Genomic DNA, 21,847 nt, shown 5'->3' on the forward strand with positions numbered 1-21,847 from the left:
TACATTTAACAGTTGAAGACATTTAATAAAACGTTTATCCCTAATTACAATGCACAATCAATCTGATGGGGTGGAGCTTTTATGTTCATCAGCAAATGTAGACGAATACGAAATGAGGATGCATGCGCAATAAACCCTGGATGGGGGGGCACCGGGGGGCACGGGGGGCACCGGGGCAGGCTATGCTGTCAGCGAAAGGATCCAGTGTGCCTGAATAGCGGTAGCAGTCATCCATCCCATATAGACATAAAATGCTATTTATTTCTAAGGCGTATCAGCGGACTTGCCAGTTGTTGTTAGAAGTAGCCTAGTTATTTTCTTTCTATAATAGGATATTATACAGGACAAGATATTAGTTTAGTTATCGGCCGGGGTGAATAATGCTACAGTCTTCATCATCCGGGCTGGTGCAGATGGAGGGATTTGGGGAAGAGGCGAGGGATACGCAGAAAATTCAGGTAATAGATGCTTTTCTGTTACATGTATTTTAGACCTTTTTTTCAAAGATTACAGAAGTAGCATAGTAGACAGAACGAGATCAAGGTGACACGTTCTTATTTTTCCATGCAAATGTTTGTGCCGGCCGGCTTCTTCGTTGTACGTAAACTATGCTGAGGGAAATCAAAAGGGCCGACCCCTCCCAAAATCTCGCTGTTCTAGGAAAACCCGGTGTCGGCAAGATTTGGTAGCTAGATTTGTTTGAGATCCTTAGCTGGACACACTAAAATTATGATTGGATCTCAGTTGAACAAACCAGATTAGATGCTTGGTAATTGGGAGCATCACATTATATTTTCTAGGTCATTTTATCACCGTGATTTTTTATATTTCTATACTACCTAATTTGTTGTTTCTACAAATGCAATCCTATGCACTGTAAATTAATTACATCAGGCATTGACTAAAAGGTCCCACTAAGTAGACTTATCCTAATTCTTATTTAAACCTTAGCATTTCTTTAAATATCAATAAAGACAATTTTAATTCAAGCATGATTACACAATGGGCTATTTAAAACAGGGGTGATACTACTGTACAAATAATAATAATAAAAGTATCAAATCTTTGGGCCACATGCTTTAACAGTATGCTAGTCAACACCATTTCTGATCAGAACATCCCTGGCAGAGCTAGGGGCCTGGCAGAGCTAGGGGCCTGGCAGAGCTAGGGGCCTGGCAGAAATACACAGATGGTAGGTATGAGCTTCCTGTGGCTGTTACAGAATAATTGGTAAGAAAATGGAAAATATAAGTCTATCCTACCTTAACTGATAATGACCCAATATAGGCTACATCAAGGGCGCAACTTTGGTTTTAGAAGTGGGGGGAGACATTTTTTTTGTGTAAAAAAATTCTGGTAGATAAACTCTCCAAACAGCCCCCCCTACCGCTTGGAGGTGTCCGCCTGGTCCTAAAGCAGATCATTGCCTCGTTTGTATCACATTCCAATGAAAAAACAGTGGGGGGAGGGGGGCAAAAATGCAATTTCATAATGTCCCCAGTGAAAGTTGTGCCCCCTGGGCCACATACTACCTACTAAATGTACACTGAATTGTAGAAGAACCGTTGTTTTCCATGTACTCTATTACCAACATCTCAGAGGAACTCTGCATACTCTAACTACCCATTACTGTGGCATATATATATATATATATAGAGTGAACCATGTAGTAGAAGCTGCTCCCTTGTCTGTCCGACAAACTGAACCTATAGGGAGGTAGTTCTGCAGTACATCATAGGAGTCCAGTGTCAAATCAAAGCACATGTTATTGGTGGCAGATGTTATTGTGGGTGTAGCGAAATGCTTGTGTTCCTAGCTCCAACAGAGCAGTAGTATGTAACAATACACACAACTCTAAAAGTAAAAGAATTGAATTAAGAAATATAGAAATATTAGATGGAGCAATGTTGGCATCCAGAGTATGTATATATATATATATATATATATATATATATATACAGTTGAAGTTGGAAGTTTACATACACTTAGGTTGGAGTCATTAAAACTCGTTTTTCAACCACTCCACAAATCTCTTGTTAACAAACTATAGTTTTGGCAAGTTGGTTAGGACATCTACTTTGTGCATGACACAAGTAATTTCTCCAACAATTGTTTACAGACAGATTATTTCACGTATAATTCACTGTATCACAATTCCAGTGGGTCAGAAGTTTACATACACTAAGTTGACTGTGCCTTTAAACAGCTTGGAAAATTCCAGAAAATGATGTCATGGCTTTAGAAGCTTCTGATAGGCTAGTTGACATCATTTGTGTCAATTGGAGGTGTACCTGTGGATGTATTTCAAGGCCTACCTTCAAACTTAATGTCCCTTTGCTTGAAATCATGGGAAAATCAAAAGAAATCAGCCAAGACCTCAGAAATAAAATTGCGGACCTCCACAAGTCTGGTTCATCCTTGGGAGCAATTTCCAAACGCCTGAATGTACCACGTTTATCTGTACAAACAATAGTACGCAAGTATAAACACCATGGGACCACGCAGCCGTCATACCACTCAGGAAGGAGACGCGTTCTGTCTTCTAGAGATGAACGTACCTTGGCGCGAAAAGTGCAAATCAATCCCAGAACAACAGCAAAGGACCTTGTGAAGATACTGGAGGAAACGGGTACAAAGTATCTATATCCACAGTAAAACAAGTCCTATATCGACATAACCTGAAAGGCCGTTCAGCAAGGAAGAAGCCACTTCTCCAAAACCGCCATAAAAAAGCAAGACTACAGTTTGCAACTGCACATGAGGACAAAGATCGTACTTTTTGGAGAAATGTCCTCAGGTCTGATGAAAACAAAAATAGAACTGTTTGGCCATAATGACCTTACTTATGTTTGGAGGAAAAAGGGGGAGGCTTGCAAGCCGAAGAACACCATCCCAACCATGAAGCACGGGGGTGGCAGCATCATGTTGTGGGGGTGCTTTGCTGCAGCAGGGACTGGTGCACTTCACAAAATAGATGGCATCATGAGGAAGAACAATTATGTGGATATATTGAAGCAACATCTCAAGACATCAGTCAGGAAGTTAAAGCTTGGTCGCAAATGGGTCTTCCAAATGGACAATGACCCCAAGCATACTTCCAAAGTTGTGGCAAAATGGCTTAAGGACAACAAAGTCAAGGTATTGGAGTGGCCATCACAAAGCCCTGACCTCAATCCTATAGAACATTTGTGGGCAGAACTGAAAAAGCATGAGCGAGCAAGGAGGCCTACAAACCTGATTCAGTTACAGGAGCTCTGTCAGGAGGAATGGGCCAAAATTCACCCAACTTATTGTGGGAAGCTTGTGGAAGGCTACGCGAAACGTTTGGCCGAAGTTAAACAATTTAAAGGCAATGCTACGAAATACCAATTGAGTGTATGTAAACTTCTGACCTACTGAGAATGTGATGAAAAAAATAAAAGCTCAAATAAATCATTCTCTCTACTATTATTCTGACATTTCACATTCTTAAAATAAAGTGGTGATCCTAAATGACTCAATACTTATGTAAATCTCAATACTTTTGTAAATTTGATATCAGTTTTTTATATTTAATACATTTGCAAACATTTCTGAAAACCTGTTGTTGCTTTGTGATTATGGGGTATTGTGTGTTGACAGGGAATTTTTACAGGGAATTTTTACAGGGAATTAAATGTCAGGAATAGTGAAAAACTGAGTTTAAATGTATTTGACTAAGCTGTATGTAAACTTCCGACTTCAACATTTTGTTACGTTACAGCCTTATTCTAAAATTGATTAAGAAAAATGTTTCCCTCATCAGTCAACACACAATACCCCATAATCACAAAGCAAAAACAGGTTTTCAGAAATGTTTGCAAATGTATTAAATATAAAAAACTGATATCAAATTTACATAAGTATTGAGATACTTTACTCAGTACTTTGTTGAAACACCTTCAGCAGCAATTAAAGCCTAGAGTCTTCTTGGATATGATGCTACAAGCTTGGCACACCTGTATTTGGGGAGTTTCTCCCATTCTTCTCTGCAGATCTTCTCTCAACCTCTGTCAGGTTGGATGGGGAGGATCTCTGTACAGCTATTTTCAGGTCGCTCCAGAGATGTTCGATCAGGTTCAAGTCCGAGCTCTGGCTGGGCCACTCAAGGACATTCAGATACTTTTACCAAAGCCACTCCCGTGTTGTCTTGGCTGTGTGCTTAGGGTTGTTGTCCTGTTGGAAGGTGAACCTTCGCCACAGTCTGAGGTCCTGAAGGTCTGGAGCAGGTTTTCATCAATGATCTCACCGTACTTTGCTCCGTTCATCTTTCCTTCGACCCTGACTAGTCTCCCAGTCCCTGCCTCTGAAAAACATCCCCACAGCATTATGCTGCCACCACCATGCTTCACCGTAGGGATGATGCCAGGTTTCCTCCAGACGTGATGCTTGGCATTCATGCCAAGGTGTACAATCTTGGTTTCATCAGATCAGAGAATCTGGTTTCTCATGGTCTGAGAGTCCTTTCGGTGCCTTTTGGCAAACTCCAAGCCGGCTGTCATGTGCCTTTTACTGAGGAGTGGCTTCCGTCTGGCCACTCTACTATAAAGAACTGATTGGTGGAGTGCTGCAGAGATGGTTGTTCTTCTGGAAGATTGTCCCATCTCCACAGAGGAACTTTGAACAGGTCAGGGTTCCATAGCCGCAGGCAGAACAGTTGAAACTGGAGCAGCAGCACGGCCAGGTGGACTGGGGACAGCAAGGAGTCATCATACCAGGTAGTCCTGAGGCATGGTCCTAGGGCTCAGGTCCTCCGAGAGAAAGACAGAAAGAGAGAAAGAGAGAATTAGAGAGAGCATATTTAAATACACACAGGACACCGGATAAGACAAGAGAAATACTCCAGATGTAACAGACTGACCCTAGCCCCCCCGACACATAAACTACTGCAGCATAAATACTGGAGGCTGAGACAGGAGGGATCAGAAGACACTGTGGCCCCATCCGATGATACCCCCCGGACAGGGCCAAACAGGCAGGATATAACCCCACCCACTTTGCCAAAGCACAGCCCCCACACCACTAGAGGGATGTCTCCAACCACCAACTTACCGTCCTAAGACAAGGCCGAGTATAGCCCACAACGATCTCCGCCAAGGCACAACCCAAGGGGAGGGCGCCAACCCAGACAGGAAGACCACGTCAGTGACTCAACCCACTCAAGTGACGCACCCCTCCCATGGACGGCATGGAAGAACACCAGTAGGCCAGTGACTCAGCCCCTGTAAAAGGGTTAGAGGCAGAGAATCCCAGTGGAAAGAGGGGAACCGGCAAGGCAGAGACAGCAAGGGCGGTTCGTTGCTCCAGCCTTTCCGTTCACCTTCACACACCTGGGCCAGACTATACTTAATCATAGGACCAACTGAAGAGATAAGTCTTCAGTAAAGACTTAAAGGTTGAGACTGAGTCTGCGTCTCTCACATTGGTAGGCAGACCATTCCATAAAAATGGAGCTCTATAGGAGAAAGCCCTACCTCCAGCCGTTTGCTTAGAAATTCTAGGGACAATTAGGAGGCCTGCGTCTTGTGACCGTAGCGTACGTGTAGGTATGTACGGCAGGACCAAATCGGAAAGATAGGTAGGAGCAAGCCCATGTAATGCTTTGTAGGTTAGCAGTAAAACCTGGAAATCAGCCCTTGCCTTAACAGGAAGCCAGTGTAGGGAGGCTAGCACTGGAGTAATATGATCACATTTTTTGGTTCTAGTCAGGATTCTAGCAGCCGTATTTAGCACTAACTGAAGTTTATTTAGTGCTTTATCCGGGTAGCCGGAAAGTAGAGCATTGCAGTAGTCCAGCCTAGAAGTAACAAAAGCATGGATTAATTTTTCTGCGTCATTTTTGGACAGAAAATTTCTGATTTTTGCAATGTTACGTAGATGGAAAAAAGCTGTCCTTGAAACAGTCTTGATATGTTCTTCAAAAGAGAGATCAGGGTCCAGAGTAACGCCGAGGTCCTTCACAGTTTTATTTGAGACGACTGTACAACCATCCAGATTAATTGTCAGATTCAACAGAAGATCTCTTTGTTTCTTGGGACCTAGAACAAGCATCTCTGTTTTGTCCGAGTTTAAAAGTAGAAAGTTTGCAGCCATCCACTTCTTTATGTCTGAAACACAGGCTTCTAGCGAGGGCAATTTTGGGGCTTCACCATGTTTCATTGAAATGTACAGCTGTGTGTCGTCCGCATAGCAGTGAAATTTAACATTATGTTTTCGAATGACATCCCCAAGAGGTAAAATATATAGTGAAAACAATAGTGGTCCTAAAACAGAACCTTGAGGAACACCGAAATTTACAATTGATTTGTCAGAGGACAAACCATTCACAGAGACAAACTGATATCTTTCCAACAGATAAGATCTAAACCAGGCCAGAACTTGTCCATGTAGACCAATTTGGGTTTCCAATCTCTCCAAAAGAATGTGGTGATCGATGGTATCAAAAGCGGCACTAAGATCTAGGAGCACGAGGACAGATGCAGAGCCTCGGTCTGACGTCATTAAAAGGTCATTTACCACCTTCACAAGTGCAGTCTCAGTGCTATGATGTGGTCTAAAACCAGACTGAAGCGTTTCGTATACATTGTTTGTCTTCAGGAAGGCAGTGAGTTGCTGTGCAACAGCTTTTTCTAAAATTTTTGAGAGGAATGGAAGATTCGATATAGGCCGATAGTTTTTTATAATTTCTGGATCAAGATTCGGCTTTTTCAAGAGAGGCTTTATTACTGCCACTTTTAGTGAGCTTGGTACACATCCGGTGGATAGAGAGCCGTTTATTATGTTCAACATAGGAGGGCCAAGCACAGGCAGCAGCTCTTTCAGTAGTTTAGTTGGAATAGGGTCCAGTATGCAGCTTGAGGGTTTGGAGGCCATGATTATTTTCATCATTGCGTCAAGAGATATAGTACTAAAACACTTTAGTATCTCCCTTGATCCTAGGTCCTGGTAGAGTTGTGTAGACTCAGGACAATGGAGCTTTGGAGGAATACCCAGATTTAAAGAGGAGTCTGTAATTTGCTTTCTAATGATCATGATCTTTTCCTCAAAGAAGTTCATAAAATTATTACTGCTGAAGTGAAAGCCATCCTCCATTTGCGAAGGCTGCTTTTTAGTTAGCTTTGCGACACTATCAAAAATAAATTTCGGATTGTTCTTATTTTCCTCAATTAAGTTGGAAAAATAGGATGATCGAGCAGCAGTGAGGGCTCTTCGATACTGCACGGTACTGTCTTTCCAAGCTAGTCGGAAGACTTCCAGTTTGGTGTGGCGCCATTTCCGTTCCAATTTTCTGGAAGCTTGCTTCAGAGCTCGTGTATTTTCTGTATACCAGGGAGCTAGTTTCTTATGACAGATGTTTGTAGTTTTTAGGGGTGCAACTGCATCTAGGGTATTGCGCAAGGTTAAATTGAGTTCCTCGGTTAGGTGGTTAACTGATTTTTGTCCTCTGATGTCCTTGGGTAGGCAGAGGCAGTCTGGAAGGGCATCAAGGAATCTTTGGGTTGTCTGAGAATTTATAGCACGACTTTTAATGCTCCTTGGTTGGGGTCTGAGCAGATTATTTGTTGCAATTGCAAACGTAATAAAATGGTGGTCCGATAGTCCAGGATTATGAGGAAAAACATTTAGATCCACAACATTTATTCCATGGGACAAAACTAGGTCCAGAGTATGACTGTGGCAGTGAGTAGGTCCAGAGACATGTTGGACAAAACCCACTGAGTCGATGATGGCTCCGAAAGCCTTTTGGAGTGGGTCTGTGGACTTTTCCATGTAAATGTTAAAGTCACCAAAAATTAGAATATTATCTGCTATGACTACAAGATCCGATGGGAACTCAGTGAGGAACACTGCATATGGCCCAGGAGGCCTGTAAACAGTAGCTATAAAAAGTGATTGAGTAGGCTGCATAGATTTCATGACTAGAAGCTCAAAAGACGAAAACGTCATTGTTTTTTTTTTGTAAATTGAAATTTGCTATCGTAAATGTTAGCAACACCTCCGCCTTTGCCGGATGCACGGGGGGTATGGTCACTAATGTAACCAGGGGGTGAGGCCTCATTTAACACAGTAAATTCATCAGGCTTAAGCCATGTTTCAGTCAGGCCAATCACATCAAGATTATTATCAGTGATTAGTTCATTGACTATAACTGCCTTGGAAGTGAGGGATCTAACATTAAGTAACCCAATTTTGAGATGTGAGGTATCACAATCTCTTTCAATAATGGCAGGAATGGAGGAGGTCTTTATACTAGTGAGATTGCTAAAGCGAACACCGCCATTTTAAATTTTGCCCAACCTAGATCGAGGCACAGACACGGTCTCAATGGGGAAAGCTGAGCTGACTACGCTGACTGTGCTAGTGGCAGACTCCACTAAGCTGGCAGGCTGGCTAACAGCCTGCTGCCTGGCCTGCACCCTATTTCATTGTGGAGCTAGAGGAGTTAGAGCCCTGTCTATGTTCGTAGATAAGATGAGAGCACCCCTCCAGCTAGGATGGAGTCCGTCACTCCTTAACAGGCCAGGCTTGGTCCTGTTTGTGGGTGAGTCCCAGAAAGAGGGCCAATTATCTACAAATTCTATCTTTTGGGAGGGGCAGAAAACAGTTTTCAACCAGCGATTGAGTTGTGAGACTCTGCTGTAGAGCTCATCACTCCCCCTAACTGGGAGGGGGCCAGAGACAATTAATCGATGCCGACACATCTTTCTAGCTGATTTACACGCTGAAGCTATGTTGCGCTTGGTGACCTCTGACTGTTTCATCCTAACATCGTTGGTGCCGACGTGGATAACAATATCTCTATACTCTCTACACTCGCCAGTTTTGGCTTTAGCCAGCACCGTCTTTAGATTAGCCTTAACGTTGGTAGCCCTGCCCCCTGGTAAACAGTGTATGATCGCTGGATGATTCGTTTTAAGTCTAATACTGCAGGTAATGGAGTCGCCAATGACTAGGGTTTTCAATTTGTCAGAGCTAATGGTGGGAGCCGTCGGCGTCTCAGACCCCACAACGGGAGGAGTAGAGACCAGAGAAGTCTCGGCCTCCGACTCCGACTCGCTTAATGGGGAGAACCGGTTGAAAGTTTCTGTCGGCTGAATAAGCGACACCGGTTGAGCATTCCTACAGCGTTTCCCTCCAGAAGCCATGAGAAAGATGTCCGGCCGCGGGGACCGTGCGAGGGGGTTTATACTAACGTTACTATCTGTACTTACTGGTGGCACAGACGCTGTTTCATCCTTTCCTACACTGAAATTACCCTTGCCTAACGATCGCGTCTGAAGCTGGGCTTGCAGCACAGCTATCCTTGCCGTAAGGCGATCGTTCTCCTGTATATTATAAGTACAACGACTGCAATTAGAAGGCATCATGTTAATGTTACTTAGCTTCGGCTGTTTGAAGTCCTGACGAACCATGTCCAGATAAAACCTCCGGGGTGAAAAAGTTGAATGAAAAAAGTTGAGTGAGGGAAAAAGTAAAAATATACGGTAATGAAAAAGTAAAAAACCGTCAGGTAGCAAAGTAAGATCGGCAACAAAACGCACAGCAGCGTAAACAAGTCTGCAAGTTGTGACCGCAAACAGGAAAGAGTTGTGTGTGTAGATTGATGAGGGAAAAAAATAATTCAATCAATTTTAGAATAAGGCAGTAATGTAACAACGTGGAAAAGGTCAAGGGGTCTGAATACTTTCCGAATGCACTGTGTGTGTATATATATATATATATACAGTACCAGTTAAAAGTTTGGACACACCTACTCATTCAAGTGTTTTTCTTTATTTTTACTATTTTCTACATTGTAGAATGAAAGTGAAGACATCAAAACTATGAAATAACACATATGGAATCATGTAGCAACTGAAAAAGTGTTAAACAAATCAAAATATTTTATTTTAGAGATTCTTCAAAGTAGCCACCCTTTGCCTTGATGACACACTCTTTGCATTCTCTCAACCAGCTTCACCTGGAATGCTATTCCAACAGTATTGAAGGAGTTCCCACGTATGCTGAGCACTTGTTGGCTCCTTTTTCTTCACTCTGCGTTTCAACTCATCCCAAACCATCTCAATTGGGTTGAGATCGGGTGATTGTGGAGGCCAGGTCATCTGATGCAGCACTCCATCACTCTCCTTGGTCAAATAGCCCTTACACAGCCTGGAGGTGTGTTTTTGGTCATTGTCCTTTTGAAAAACAAATGATAGTCCCACTAAGCACAAACCAGATAAAATGGAGTATCGCTGCAGAATGCTGTTGTAGACATGCTGGTTAAGTGTGCCTTGAATTCTAAATAAATCACAGACAGTGTCACCAGCAAAGCACCCCCATACCATCACACCTCCTCCTCCATGCTTCACGGTGGGAACCACACATGTGGAGATCATTCGTTCACCTGCTCTGTGTCTCACAAAGACACGGCGGTTGGAACAAAAAATCTCAAATTTGGACTCATCAGACCAAAGGACAGATTTCCTCCAGCCTAAAATCCATTACTCGTGTTTCTTGGCCCAAGCAAGTCTCTTCTTATTATTGGTGTCCTTTAGTAGTGGTTTCTTTGCAGCAATTCAACCATGAAGGCCTGATTCACGCAGTCTCTTCTGAACAGTTGATGTTGCGATGTCTGTTACTTGAACTCTGTGAAGCATTTATTTGGGCTGCAATTTCTGAGGCTGGTAACTCTAATGAGCTTATCCTCTGCAGCAGAGGTAACTCTGGGTCTTCCTTTCCTGTGGCTGTCCTCATGAGTGCCAGTTTCATCATAGCACTTGATGGTTTTTGCGACTGCACTTGAAGAAACCTTCACTGACTGGTATTGTGTATATATATATATATATATATAATGGGATGCATAGACATCATGGACAGTATATGGATAGAATATGTAGTATATAGAATACATAGGATAGAATAGTATATGTACAGCAATAGCTAAATAGGAAACATTATCAAAATGACCAGTGTTCCTTTATTAAAATGTCCAGTGTTCCTTTATTAAAATGACCAGTGTTTCTGGTCTATGTGCATAAGCAGCAGCCTCTAAGGTGCTGGGTTGAGTAACCTGGTGGTAGCCGGCTAGTGACAGTGGCTAAAGTTTAGGGTAGGTTACTTGGGAGAGGTTGGCTAGTGGTGACTATTTAACAGTCTGATGGCCTTGAGATAGAAGCTGTTTTTCAGTCTCTCGGTCCCAGCTTTGATGCACCTGCACTGACCTCGCCTTCTGGAGGATAGCGGGATGAACAGGCCGTGGCTCGGGTGGCTGAGGTCCTTGAGGATCTTCTTGGCCTTTCTGTGACACCGGGTGCTGTAGACGGCCTGAAGGGCAGGAGGTATGCCCTCGGTGATGCGTTGGGCTGACCGCACCACCCTCTGGAGAGCCCTGCGGTTGCGGACAGGGCATTTGCTGTACCAGACGGTAATACAGCCTGACAGGATGCTCTCAATGGTGCATCTGTAAAACTTTGTGAGGGTCTGTCACAGACTGAAATTCTGTGACAGATAGAGACAGTGTGTTGACAGAAGGTCAGTGTTGTGAGTCCAGTGTCCTATACTTCATACCCTATAACAATGAACGCCAATGGGATTACTGTAGTCAATTAACTACACTTAAATGAATTGTGAATGGAGATCTATTTGTGTTTCTTAATTGGTGACTGTGACCTGCATATGATCGTATTGTAGAACATGACTTTCTTGTGACCCCATTAATTCCTGTTCCTCAGTGCAAGAGACTGACTGAAGAGAGAGATGAAGCAGAGAGCCAGCTGAAACACATCAAGAGAGGTGAGTTCCAGACACTGACACACACACATTTTACACTACTGTTACCCAGATTACCCTTCCTCACAGCTCTCTACACACCCCTCTGGTGATGACCGCCGCTCCAAACTGGCTCCTGAATGGGTGTGTGTAAGAAGGTATCCCAGTTTCCATCACTACTTGGAGCCTCAGCCAACCAAAGTCATGGATTTGTGTTTTGGCAACCCTGCCCAGTTCTTACTAGCAACATGTAATAAAATACTACAGGAGCTCCATTAACAATTGATTTGGTAAGGAACAAGGTTACAGGGTTGAGTGCTGGAGTCTGATATCATTATGCGAGGTAAGAAAGACAATAATCATTCAATATTCAACATTGACAGCTACAGTATAGTGTAGGTTTTAAAGTCCAGTGTAGCATTAGTGTGACAGTGTTGTTGTGCTACTTTCTCACAGCTTTCAGCTAGCTGTCTTTGGGAATGTTGTGTTATAGGCTACGTCATCAGCATTTCGTTCAGATGGTTGGCTGTATCGTTACAAGTCAAGTTTCTGAAATGCTTCTGCTTGACACTTTTGTAGGATCGGTGAATCGTGTAAGAAGTGTTTACACCTTTTGAAGTGGAGCATGAAATCATTTTTGTAGTTCTTACGTAACCTAATAAAGTTAGATGTGTGTCTCTCTCCTCAACAAAGCTGGAACCAATCCTGCTGACCAGTTTCAGCTTCCCAGACAGACAATCTTTAAACAGAGAGGTAGCCTATTTTGTTTGCTGGCCTTTAACCTAAACAATAGATAGTTAAAGACAGGTTGCTCTGAATTATGACTGTAGACTCCTAGACTCCATAGGAGTCTTCAGCTAGGGCAAAATAACGTGTTATTACCAGGTCTTATTATAATCAGGGGACTGTGTCTCTCCTCTGTCCCCTGCTGTGGTCGGCATTCATTCATCTCGCTGATCTGAACCACAGTCACCACGCCAACGCCTCGTGCTATTTCACTGCATTATTCAAGTCCTCAATTATGAATGATTCATGACTAGAGAAAGAGAGGGGCTGTTCCTGTGTTCCAGTCTGGCATCTATTGTGTCCTTTCACTCAGAGTGGTACTGGTTATATTATAGGTACATTATACTCTAGTCAATATGGGGAAATAAGCTTTTAAAATATCATTTCAAGTTGACATGCACTTAAAACAAGAGATATTAGTATGTATGACCAACTACCATTTATCATACAATTACCATTAGCTATATAATCTCTGAAAATGAAGATTGCTTATTTTCAATATTACTGAAATCCTGAAATTATAGGCTATAAGCTATTTGCTTTGCTAGGACCAGAAGATGGCTGATTACATTCAACCAACAATAGTACTTCCAAGACCACATCGCTGACTCAGGCCTGCAGCATTTGACGCAGCGAGCCAGCATGATGCTGCAAATGTCCCTGCTGATTGGCCTAGCTTAGCTCCTCTCCCTCCTGACAGCGGTAAATGCTTGGTGTCTAGGATAATATTCTGCTGCCTCTGTAGAGGAGCTCTGAGTAAGTCACTGTCTGTGTCCCAAATGACACCCTATTCCCATAGGCTCTGGTGAAACGTAGTGCGCTATGTAAGGAATAGGGTGCCATTTGGTACACAGCCACTGCCTGTAGTTATTGACCTAGAATCTCTACCACAATACAGACACACAGCCTCTCCAGCTCTGCTCTTCCACTAGTCTCATGTGGAGATCCCCTATCCAGGGAGTCGGAGAGGAGTAGTTTAACTGTGGGACAGCTATAGAGATCAGCCTGTCATCATGTGTGTGTGCTGCAGAACTTTCCTACTGCTCCTAAGCGTGATAACAAGCATAATCACCTATCCCCTTTCCCAGAATTCTCAGGGACTCATGCATGCTCAGTGTTAGACACCAGGGTTAGGATCGACCTACTGCTTTGTAAAAATGGTGTAATCAAGCTGGGGATAATATGCAGAGGCATGTGTGTTCAGAAGGCATTAAAGCAAGTGAATGAATAAGCATTAACATGTTGAATATTGCATTAAAATTTAGTGTTTTTTTTTGCAACGGAACAATATAGCACATGAATAAACACAGCGGCTGCTTCTGCAGAACATAGAGGACAGGGGGAGTTTAGCAGACTAGGTAGGCTGTTGTACCCTTAGTTGGATTGGTGTCACGGTGAAACAGGTGAAACCAGATTCTCCCTTGAGGGGCCAGATGTACTGTAGTAGTATACACTCTATCAACTAAGATGTGTAGGGAGCAATGTTTCCTCTCATTTTTTTCAACACTGAGCAAATTTCAGGTCTGCTGAGCACAAACTTGAACGTTATTGAAAATTCTGTGCAATTTTTTGGCGCTGTACCCTTTTTGAAGTTACAGTTATGACAGTGGTCAAGTAGGCTAATGTGGCTATTTGATCATAATGTAGTTCTTCCATCAAAAACAATGGAGAAAATGCATCCCATAACATTTGAACATGGAAATAGTTGTTCTATCATTCAGCCTGCCCAGGCACGACCCATACTCTACCAGACCGGTGCGTCATATCCAATCAGAGCTGCATTATCCGTATACTGTATGCAAATAGATCATTTCCATATATGAATCTGTGCCATTCACTTTGAACTGCACAATGTTAAGGCTACAGCATAAGCGGTTGTGAGAAGATGCGCTTGTTTTGAGATCAAAGTGAGAGTTGCATTTAGCCACGTGTGTACATTTTGTTCATATCTTTTGCTTGTTAGTGAGTTATTAGCCCAATTATAGCTCATTTCTAGTCGGCAATGGGGGAGTGGTTGCTTCCTACAAGAGCACAAAACGTATTTCTAGCCGTCTTTGAAAAACCAGTCAGGTAAAGAGCTTTGTTTTCTGTTTTAAAGGGGGAGTGTTGTATTTTCAGACGAGTAGCCAATAGGCAGAGGGTAGCAGAATATGTCTGATTCTCTGTAGTAATGGTATGGGAATAATTCTATTTTGTTTCTTGCATCAAACCAACACAACATTTTCAGTCACCTCCTTGACTGAAGGACAAGCAGATAAGCCCTGCATGTTTTATTCAGATGTCTCATGGAATGTAGGCCTACATTGAACACCACACATTGGCTGCTACTGCAGGCTGTAAACTGCTCGTGTGCAGGACTGCAGTGCAGAGTAAAAATCAGCCAGAGCAGAGAAGCACGAGATGGAGGTTCACTCAACTTTCTACAGTTTCCCCCTTTAGTTAACACTATTGACGTTTCCCTCTACTGTGGGAATTGTGATCGAATCAACGCAGTGTTAAGCCACTTTAAATGCAACATTCCGAAACAGAGAGCATCGGAGTAGGATTCTCTGCTCTGGCTGATATTTACTCTGCACTGCAGTCCTGCACACAAGCAGTTTACAGGGAACATTGGTCGGGTAGCATTTCAATAATTAACAAATGATGGCTATCTGGGTGTTGGGGGTGTTGGGGCTGTTGGGGATGTAGTGGGTGTTGGGGGTGTTGTGGGTGTTGTGGGTGTTGTGGCTATAGTGGGTGTTGGGGGTGTTGTGGGTGTAGTGGGTGTTGTGGGTGTAGTGGGTGTTGTGGGTGTTGTGACTGTAGTGGGTGTTGGGGGTGAAGTGGGTGTTGGGGGTCTTGGGGGTGTAGTGGGTGTTGGGGGTGAAGTGGGTGTTGTGGGTGTTGGGTGTGTTGTGGCTGTTGGGGTGTTGTGGGTGTAGTGGGTGTAGTGGGTGTTGGGGGTGTTGTGGGGTGTAGTGGGTGTTGGTGGTGTTGGGGGTGTAGTGGGTGTTGTGGGTGTAGTGGGTGTTGGGGGTGTTGTGGGTGTTCTAGGTGTAGTGAGTGTAGTGGGTGTTGTGGGTGTTGCAGTTGTAGTGGGTGTAGTGGGTGTAGTGGGTGTTTTAGGTGTAGTGAGTGTAGTGGGTGTTGTGGGTGTTGTGGGTGTAGTGAGTGTTGGGGGTGTTGTGGGTGTTGGGGGTGTAGTGGGTGTTGTGGGTGTTGGGGGTGTTGTGGGTGTAGTGGGTGTTGTGGGTGTTCTAGGTGTAGTGAGTGTTGGGGGTGTTGTGGGTGTAGTGGGTGTTGGGGGTGTAGTGGGTGTAGTGGCTGTAGTGGCTGTAGGGGGTGTAGTGGGTGCTGTGGGTGTTGGGGGTGTTGTAGGTGTAGTGGGTGTTGGGGGTGTTGTGGGGGTTGTGGGTGTAGTGGGTGTTGCAGGTGTAGTGGGTGTTCTAGGTGTAGTGAGTGTAGTGGGTGTTGGGGGTGTAGGGGTGTAGTGGGTGTAGTGGGTGTAGGGGGTGTTGGGGGTGTAGTGGGTGTAGGGGGTGTAGTGCTGTAGTGGGTGTAGTGGGTGTAGCGGGTGTAGTGGGTGTTGTGGGTGTTCTAGGTGTAGTGAGTGTAGTGGGTGTAGTGGGTGTTCTAGGTGTAGTGAGTGTAGTGGGTGTTGGGGTGTTGTGGGTGTAGCGGGTGTAGTGGGTGTAGTGAGTGTAGTGGATGTAGTGGGTGTTGTAGGTGTAGTGGGTGTAGTGGGTGTTCTAGGTGTAGTGGGTGATGGGGATGTAGTGAGTGTTCTAGGGGTAGTGAGTGTTCTAGGTGTAGTGGGTGTTCTAGGTGTAGTGAGTGTTCTAGGTGTAGTGGGTGTTCTAGGTGTAGTGAGTGTAGTGGGTGTTCTAGGTGTAGTGGGTGTTCTAGGTGTAGTGGGTGTTCTAGGTGTAGTGAGTGTTCTAGGTGTAGTGGGTGTTCTAGGTGTAGTGAGTGTAGTGGGTGTTCTAGGTGTAGTGGGTGTTCTAGGTGTAGTGAGTGTAGTGGGTGTTCTAGGTGTAGTGAGTGTTCTAGGTGTAGTGAGTGTAGTGGGTGTTCTAGGTGTAGTGGGTGTTCTAGGTGTAGTGAGTGTAGTGGGTGTTCTAGGTGTAGTGAGTGTTCTAGGTGTAGTGGGTGTTCTAGGTGTAGTGAGTGTAGTGGGTGTTCTAGGTGTAGTGGGTGTTCTAGGTGTAGTGGGTGTTCTAGGTGTAGTGAGTGTTCTAGGTGTAGTGGGTGTTCTAGGTGTAGTGAGTGTAGTGGGTGTTCTAGGTGTAGTGGGTGTTCTAGGTGTAGTGAGTGTAGTGGGTGTTCTAGGTGTAGTGAGTGTAGTGGGTGTAGTGGGTGTTGGGGGTGTAGTGGGTGTAGGGGGTGTAGTGGCTGTAGTGGGTGTAGTGGGTGTAGCGGGTGTAGTGGGTGTTGCGGGTGTAGTGGGTGTTTTGGGTGTAGTGGGTGTTCTAGGTGTAGTGAGTGTAGTGGGTGTAGTGGGTGTTCTAGGTGTAGTGAGTGTAGTGGGTGTTGGGGTGTTGTTGGTGTAGTGGGTGTAGCGGGTGTAGTGGGTGTAGTGAGTGTAGTGGATGTAGTGGGTGTTGTAGGTGTAGTGGGTGTAGTGGGTGTAGTGGGTGTTCTAGGTGTAGTGAGTGTTGTAGGTGTAGTGGGTGTTCTAGGTGTAGTGAGTGTTCTAGGTGTAGTGGGTGTTCTAGGTGTAGTGAGTGTAGTGGGTGTTCTAGGTGTAGTGGGTGTTCTAGGTGTAGTGGGTGTTCTAGGTGTAGTGAGTGTTCTAGGTGTAGTGGGTGTTCTAGGTGTAGTGAGTGTAGTGGGTGTTCTAGGTGTAGTGGGTGTTCTAGGTGTAGTGAGTGTAGTGGGTGTTCTAGGTGTAGTGAGTGTTCTAGGTGTAGTGAGTGTAGTGGGTGTTCTAGGTGTAGTGGGTGTTCTTGGTGTAGTGAGTGTTCTAGGTGTAGTGAGTGTAGTGGGTGTTCTAGGTGTAGTGGGTGTTCTAGGTGTAGTGAGTGTTCTAGGTGTAGTGGGTGTTCTAGGTGTAGTGAGTGTAGTGGGTGTTCTAGGTGTAGTGGGTGTTCTAGGTGTAGTGGGTGTTCTAGGTGTAGTGAGTGTTCTAGGTGTAGTGGGTGTTCTAGGTGTAGTGAGTGTTCTAGGTGTAGTGAGTGTAGTGGGTGTTCTAGGTGTAGTGGGTGTTCTAGGTGTAGTGAGTGTTCTAGGTGTAGTGGGTGTTCTAGGTGTAGTGAGTGTAGTGGGTGTTCTAGGTGTAGTGGGTGTTCTAGGTGTAGTGGGTGTTCTAGGTGTAGTGAGTGTTCTAGGTGTAGTGGGTGTTCTAGGTGTAGTGAGTGTAGTGGGTGTTCTAGGTGTAGTGGGTGTTCTAGGTGTAGTGAGTGTAGTGGGTGTTCTAGGTGTAGTGAGTGTTCTAGGTGTAGTGAGTGTAGTGGGTGTTCTAGGTGTAGTGGGTGTTCTAGGTGTAGTGAGTGTAGTGGGTGTTCTAGGTGTAGTGAGTGTTCTAGGTGTAGTGGGTGTTCTAGGTGTAGTGAGTGTTCTAGGTGTAGTGAGTGTAGTGAGTGTTCTAGGTGTAGTGAGTGTTCTAGGTGTAGTGGGTGTTCTGGGTGTAGTGAGTGTAGTGGGTGTTCTAGGTTTAGTGAGTGTTCTAGGTGTAGTGAGTGTAGTGAGTGTTCTAGGTGTAGTGGGTGTTCTAGGTGTAGTGAGTGTAGTGAGTGTTCTAGGTGTAGTGAGTGTAGTGAGTGTTCTAGGTGTAGTGAGTGTAGTGGGTGTTCTAGGTGTAGTGAGTGTTCTAGGTGTAGTGGGTGTTCTAGGTGTAGTGAGTGTAGTGGGTGTTCTAGGTGTAGTGAGTGTTCTAGGTGTAGTGAGTGTAGTGAGTGTTCTAGGTGTAGTGAGTGTAGTGAGTGTTCTAGGTGTAGTGACTGTAGTGAGTGTTCTAGGTGTAGTGAGTGTTCTAGGTGTAGTGAGTGTAGTGACTGTTCTAGGTGTAGTGACTGTAGTGAGTGTTCTAGGTGTAGTGAGTGTAGTGGGTGTTCTAGGTGTAGTGAGTGTAGTGAGTGTTCTAGGTGTAGTGACTGTAGTGAGTGTTCTAGGTGTAGTGAGTGTTCTAGGTGTAGTGAGTGTAGTGACTGTTCTAGGTGTAGTGACTGTAGTGAGTGTTCTAGGTGTAGTGAGTGTAGTGGGTGTTCTAGGTGTAGTGAGTGTAGTGAGTGTTCTAGGTGTAGTGACTGTAGTGAGTGTTCTAGGTGTAGTGAGTGTAGTGGGTGTTCTAGGTGTAGTGAGTGTGCCAATATGCAATGGTTATGTGCAAATGGGAGAATGATTGTACCTCTTTGCCTTTCAACAGCAGCAGCCAATCTAATTTTCCCGTTAAATATTTTAAGAACCTTTTAAGTACTGTAGCCTTATGTTTTGAAACAAAAATAACCACAAATTCAGAATAAGGTGAAATGTTCAGTGGAACCAAATGGACCTTAGTTAATGTGATTGTAGAGTATTTAGTAGCTAGAGTAAATAGTAATAAATGAGCCTTCCTGGTCTCCAATACAACAAGATCTGGTTACATCAGAATGTCACATGGACCCTGCTACAGTTCTGTCTGTCGCCAGAGGGAAACTGAATCGTTCAATAGGGAGAAATAGAGGGAAACTGAATCGTTCAATATGGAGAAATAGAGGGAAACTGAATAGATCAATATGGAGAAATAGAGGGGAACTGAATAGCTCAATAGGGAGAAGGGGAAATAGAGGGAAACTGAATCGTTCAATAGGGAGAAGGGGAAATAGAGGGGAACTGAATAGCTCAATAGGGAGAAGGGGAAATAGAGGGAAACTGAATAGATCAATATGGAGAAATAGAGGGGAACTGAATAGCTCAATAGGGAGAAGGGGAAATAGAGGGAAACTGAATAGATCAATATGGAGAAATAGAGGGAAACTGAATAGATCAATATGGAGAAATAGAGGGGAACTGAATAGCTCAATAGGGAGAAGGGGAAATAGAGGGAAACTGAATAGATCAATATGGAGAAATAGAGGGAAACTGAATAGATCAATATGGAGAAATAGAGGGGAACTGAATAGCTCAATAAGGAGAAGGGGAAATAGAGGGAAACTGAATCGTTCAATAGGGAGAAGGGGAAATAGAGGGGAACTGATTAACTCAATAAGGAGAAGGGGAAATAGAGGGGAACTGATTAGCTCAATAAGGAGAAGGGGAAATAGAGGGGAACTGATTAGCTCAATAGGGAGAAGGGGAAATAGAGGGGAACTGATTAGCTCAATAAGGAGAAGGGGAAATAGAGGGGAACTGATTAGCTCAATAGGGAGAAGGGGAAATAGAGGGAAACTGAATAGCTCAAAGGGGAAATACAGTATCACAATAGACATATTGCCCCCCCATTCAGCCATTCATTCATTATTTAAAATAGGAGTCAAATCGTACCATAAAACAAACTGCAATGCAATGTTTTTTGTATTCCAGTTTCCCAAATGGTGATTGAGGAGGTGAGCGTTCTGCAGACGCAGCTGGCGATAGAAAAATCCTGCAGAGAAAATGCTGAGGCCCTTGCCACCAAGGTAAGAGACTGATACTGCTTGACTTAGTAGTGGAGGCCCTTGCCACCAAGGTAAGAGACTGATACTGCTTGACTTAGTAGTTGAGGCCCTTACCACCAAGGTAAGAGATTGACACTGCTTGATTTAGTCGTTGAGGCCCTTGCCACTAAGGTAAGAGACTGATACTGCTTGACTTAGTAGTTGAGGCCCTTGCCACCAAGGTAAGAGACTGATACTGCTTGACTTAGTAGTTGAGGCCCTTGCCACTAAGGTAAGAGACTGATACTGCTTGACTTAGTAGTTGAGGCCCTTGCCACCAAGGTAAGAGACTGATACTGCTTGACTTAGTAGTTGAGGCCCTTGCCACCAAGGTAAGAGACTGATACTGCTTGACTTAGTAGTTGAGGCCCTTGCCACTAAGGTAAGAGACTGATACTGCTTGACTTAGTAGTTGAGGCCCTTACCACCAAGGTAAGAGACTGATACTGCTTGACTTAGTAGTTGAGGCCCTTACCACCAAGGTAAGAGATTGACACTGCGAGGTGATTAAATGGATTTAGACTAGAGATCATTAGAATGTTGGTTATTTGTATAGGCTTGTGTGCATAATGTTTATTTCCACAAGCCTCTGATGTGTAAGCTACAGTACATACATATTTTACAATATCACAAACAATCAACATGCCAAATCAGTGTATTTTGATGTGTGCTATCGACCTCTTATCAGCTTTATATAATTTGTCTTTATCACATATAATCCAGTGTGTGTTGTTTGTCCCCCAGTTGAACAGTGAGAACAGGAAGCTGAAGTATCTGAGCCTGTCGTCTCGACCCTGTCTGGATGAGATGCTACCTAGTATCACAGACTGCATGCCTCTGGAAGAGGAGACGGACACACAGGACACCAGCCCAGACCCGTACAGACAGTACCAACAGCAGGTTAAAGGTACCTACCAGACCAGTACACAGACAGTACCAGGTAGCTACCAGACCCATACACAGGCAGTACCAGGTAGCTACCAGACCCGAACATAGGCAGTACCAGGTACCTACCAGGTACCTACCAGACCAGTACACAGAAAGTACCAGGTAGCTACCAGACCAGTACACAGACAATACCAGGTAGCTACCAGACCCGTACACAGGCAGTACCAGGTAGCTACCAGACCAGTACACAGACAGTACCAGGTAGCTACCAGACCCATACACAGGCAGTACCAGGTAGCTACCAGACCCGAACATAGGCAGTACCAGGTACCTACCAGGTACCTACCAGACCAGTACACAGAAAGTACCAGGTAGCTACCAGACCAGTACACAGACAGTACCAGGTAGCTACCAGACCCGTACACAGGCAGTACCAGGTAGCTACCAGACCAGTACACAGAAAGTACCAGGTAGCTACCAGACCAGTACACAGACAGTACCAGGTAGCTACCAGACCCGTACACAGGCAGTACCAGGTAGCTACCAGACCAGTACACAGACAGTACCAGGTACCTACCAGACCCGTACACAGACAGTACCAGGTAGCTACCAGACCCGTACACAGACAGTACCAGGTAGCTACCAGACCCGTACACAGACAGTACCAGGTAGCTACCAGACCCGTACACAGACAGTACCAGGTACCTACCAGACCCATACAGCCAGTACCAGGTAGCTACCAGACCCGTACACAGACAGTACCAGGTACCTACCAGACACGTACACAGACAGTACCAGGTAGCTACCAGACC

General features: G+C 44.5%; 1 protein-coding gene across 1 annotated transcript in view; it reads left to right on the forward strand.

The window, feature by feature from the left end:
- The first annotated feature begins 155 nt into the window (after positions 1-155).
- Positions 156-21,847, forward strand: part of LOC106604134 (shootin-1) — a 36,754-nt gene continuing 15,062 nt past the window's right edge. Inside the window, 4 exon segments of the mRNA XM_045717858.1 lie at positions 156-458; positions 11,733-11,793; positions 20,035-20,129; positions 20,892-21,054. Coding sequence (XP_045573814.1) covers positions 381-458; positions 11,733-11,793; positions 20,035-20,129; positions 20,892-21,054 — 397 coding nt within the window. The 5' untranslated portion in view covers positions 156-380.

The sequence above is a fragment of the Salmo salar genome, chromosome ssa05 (assembly GCF_905237065.1).
Source record: "Salmo salar chromosome ssa05, Ssal_v3.1, whole genome shotgun sequence".
Taxonomy (NCBI): Eukaryota; Metazoa; Chordata; class Actinopteri; order Salmoniformes; family Salmonidae; genus Salmo; species Salmo salar.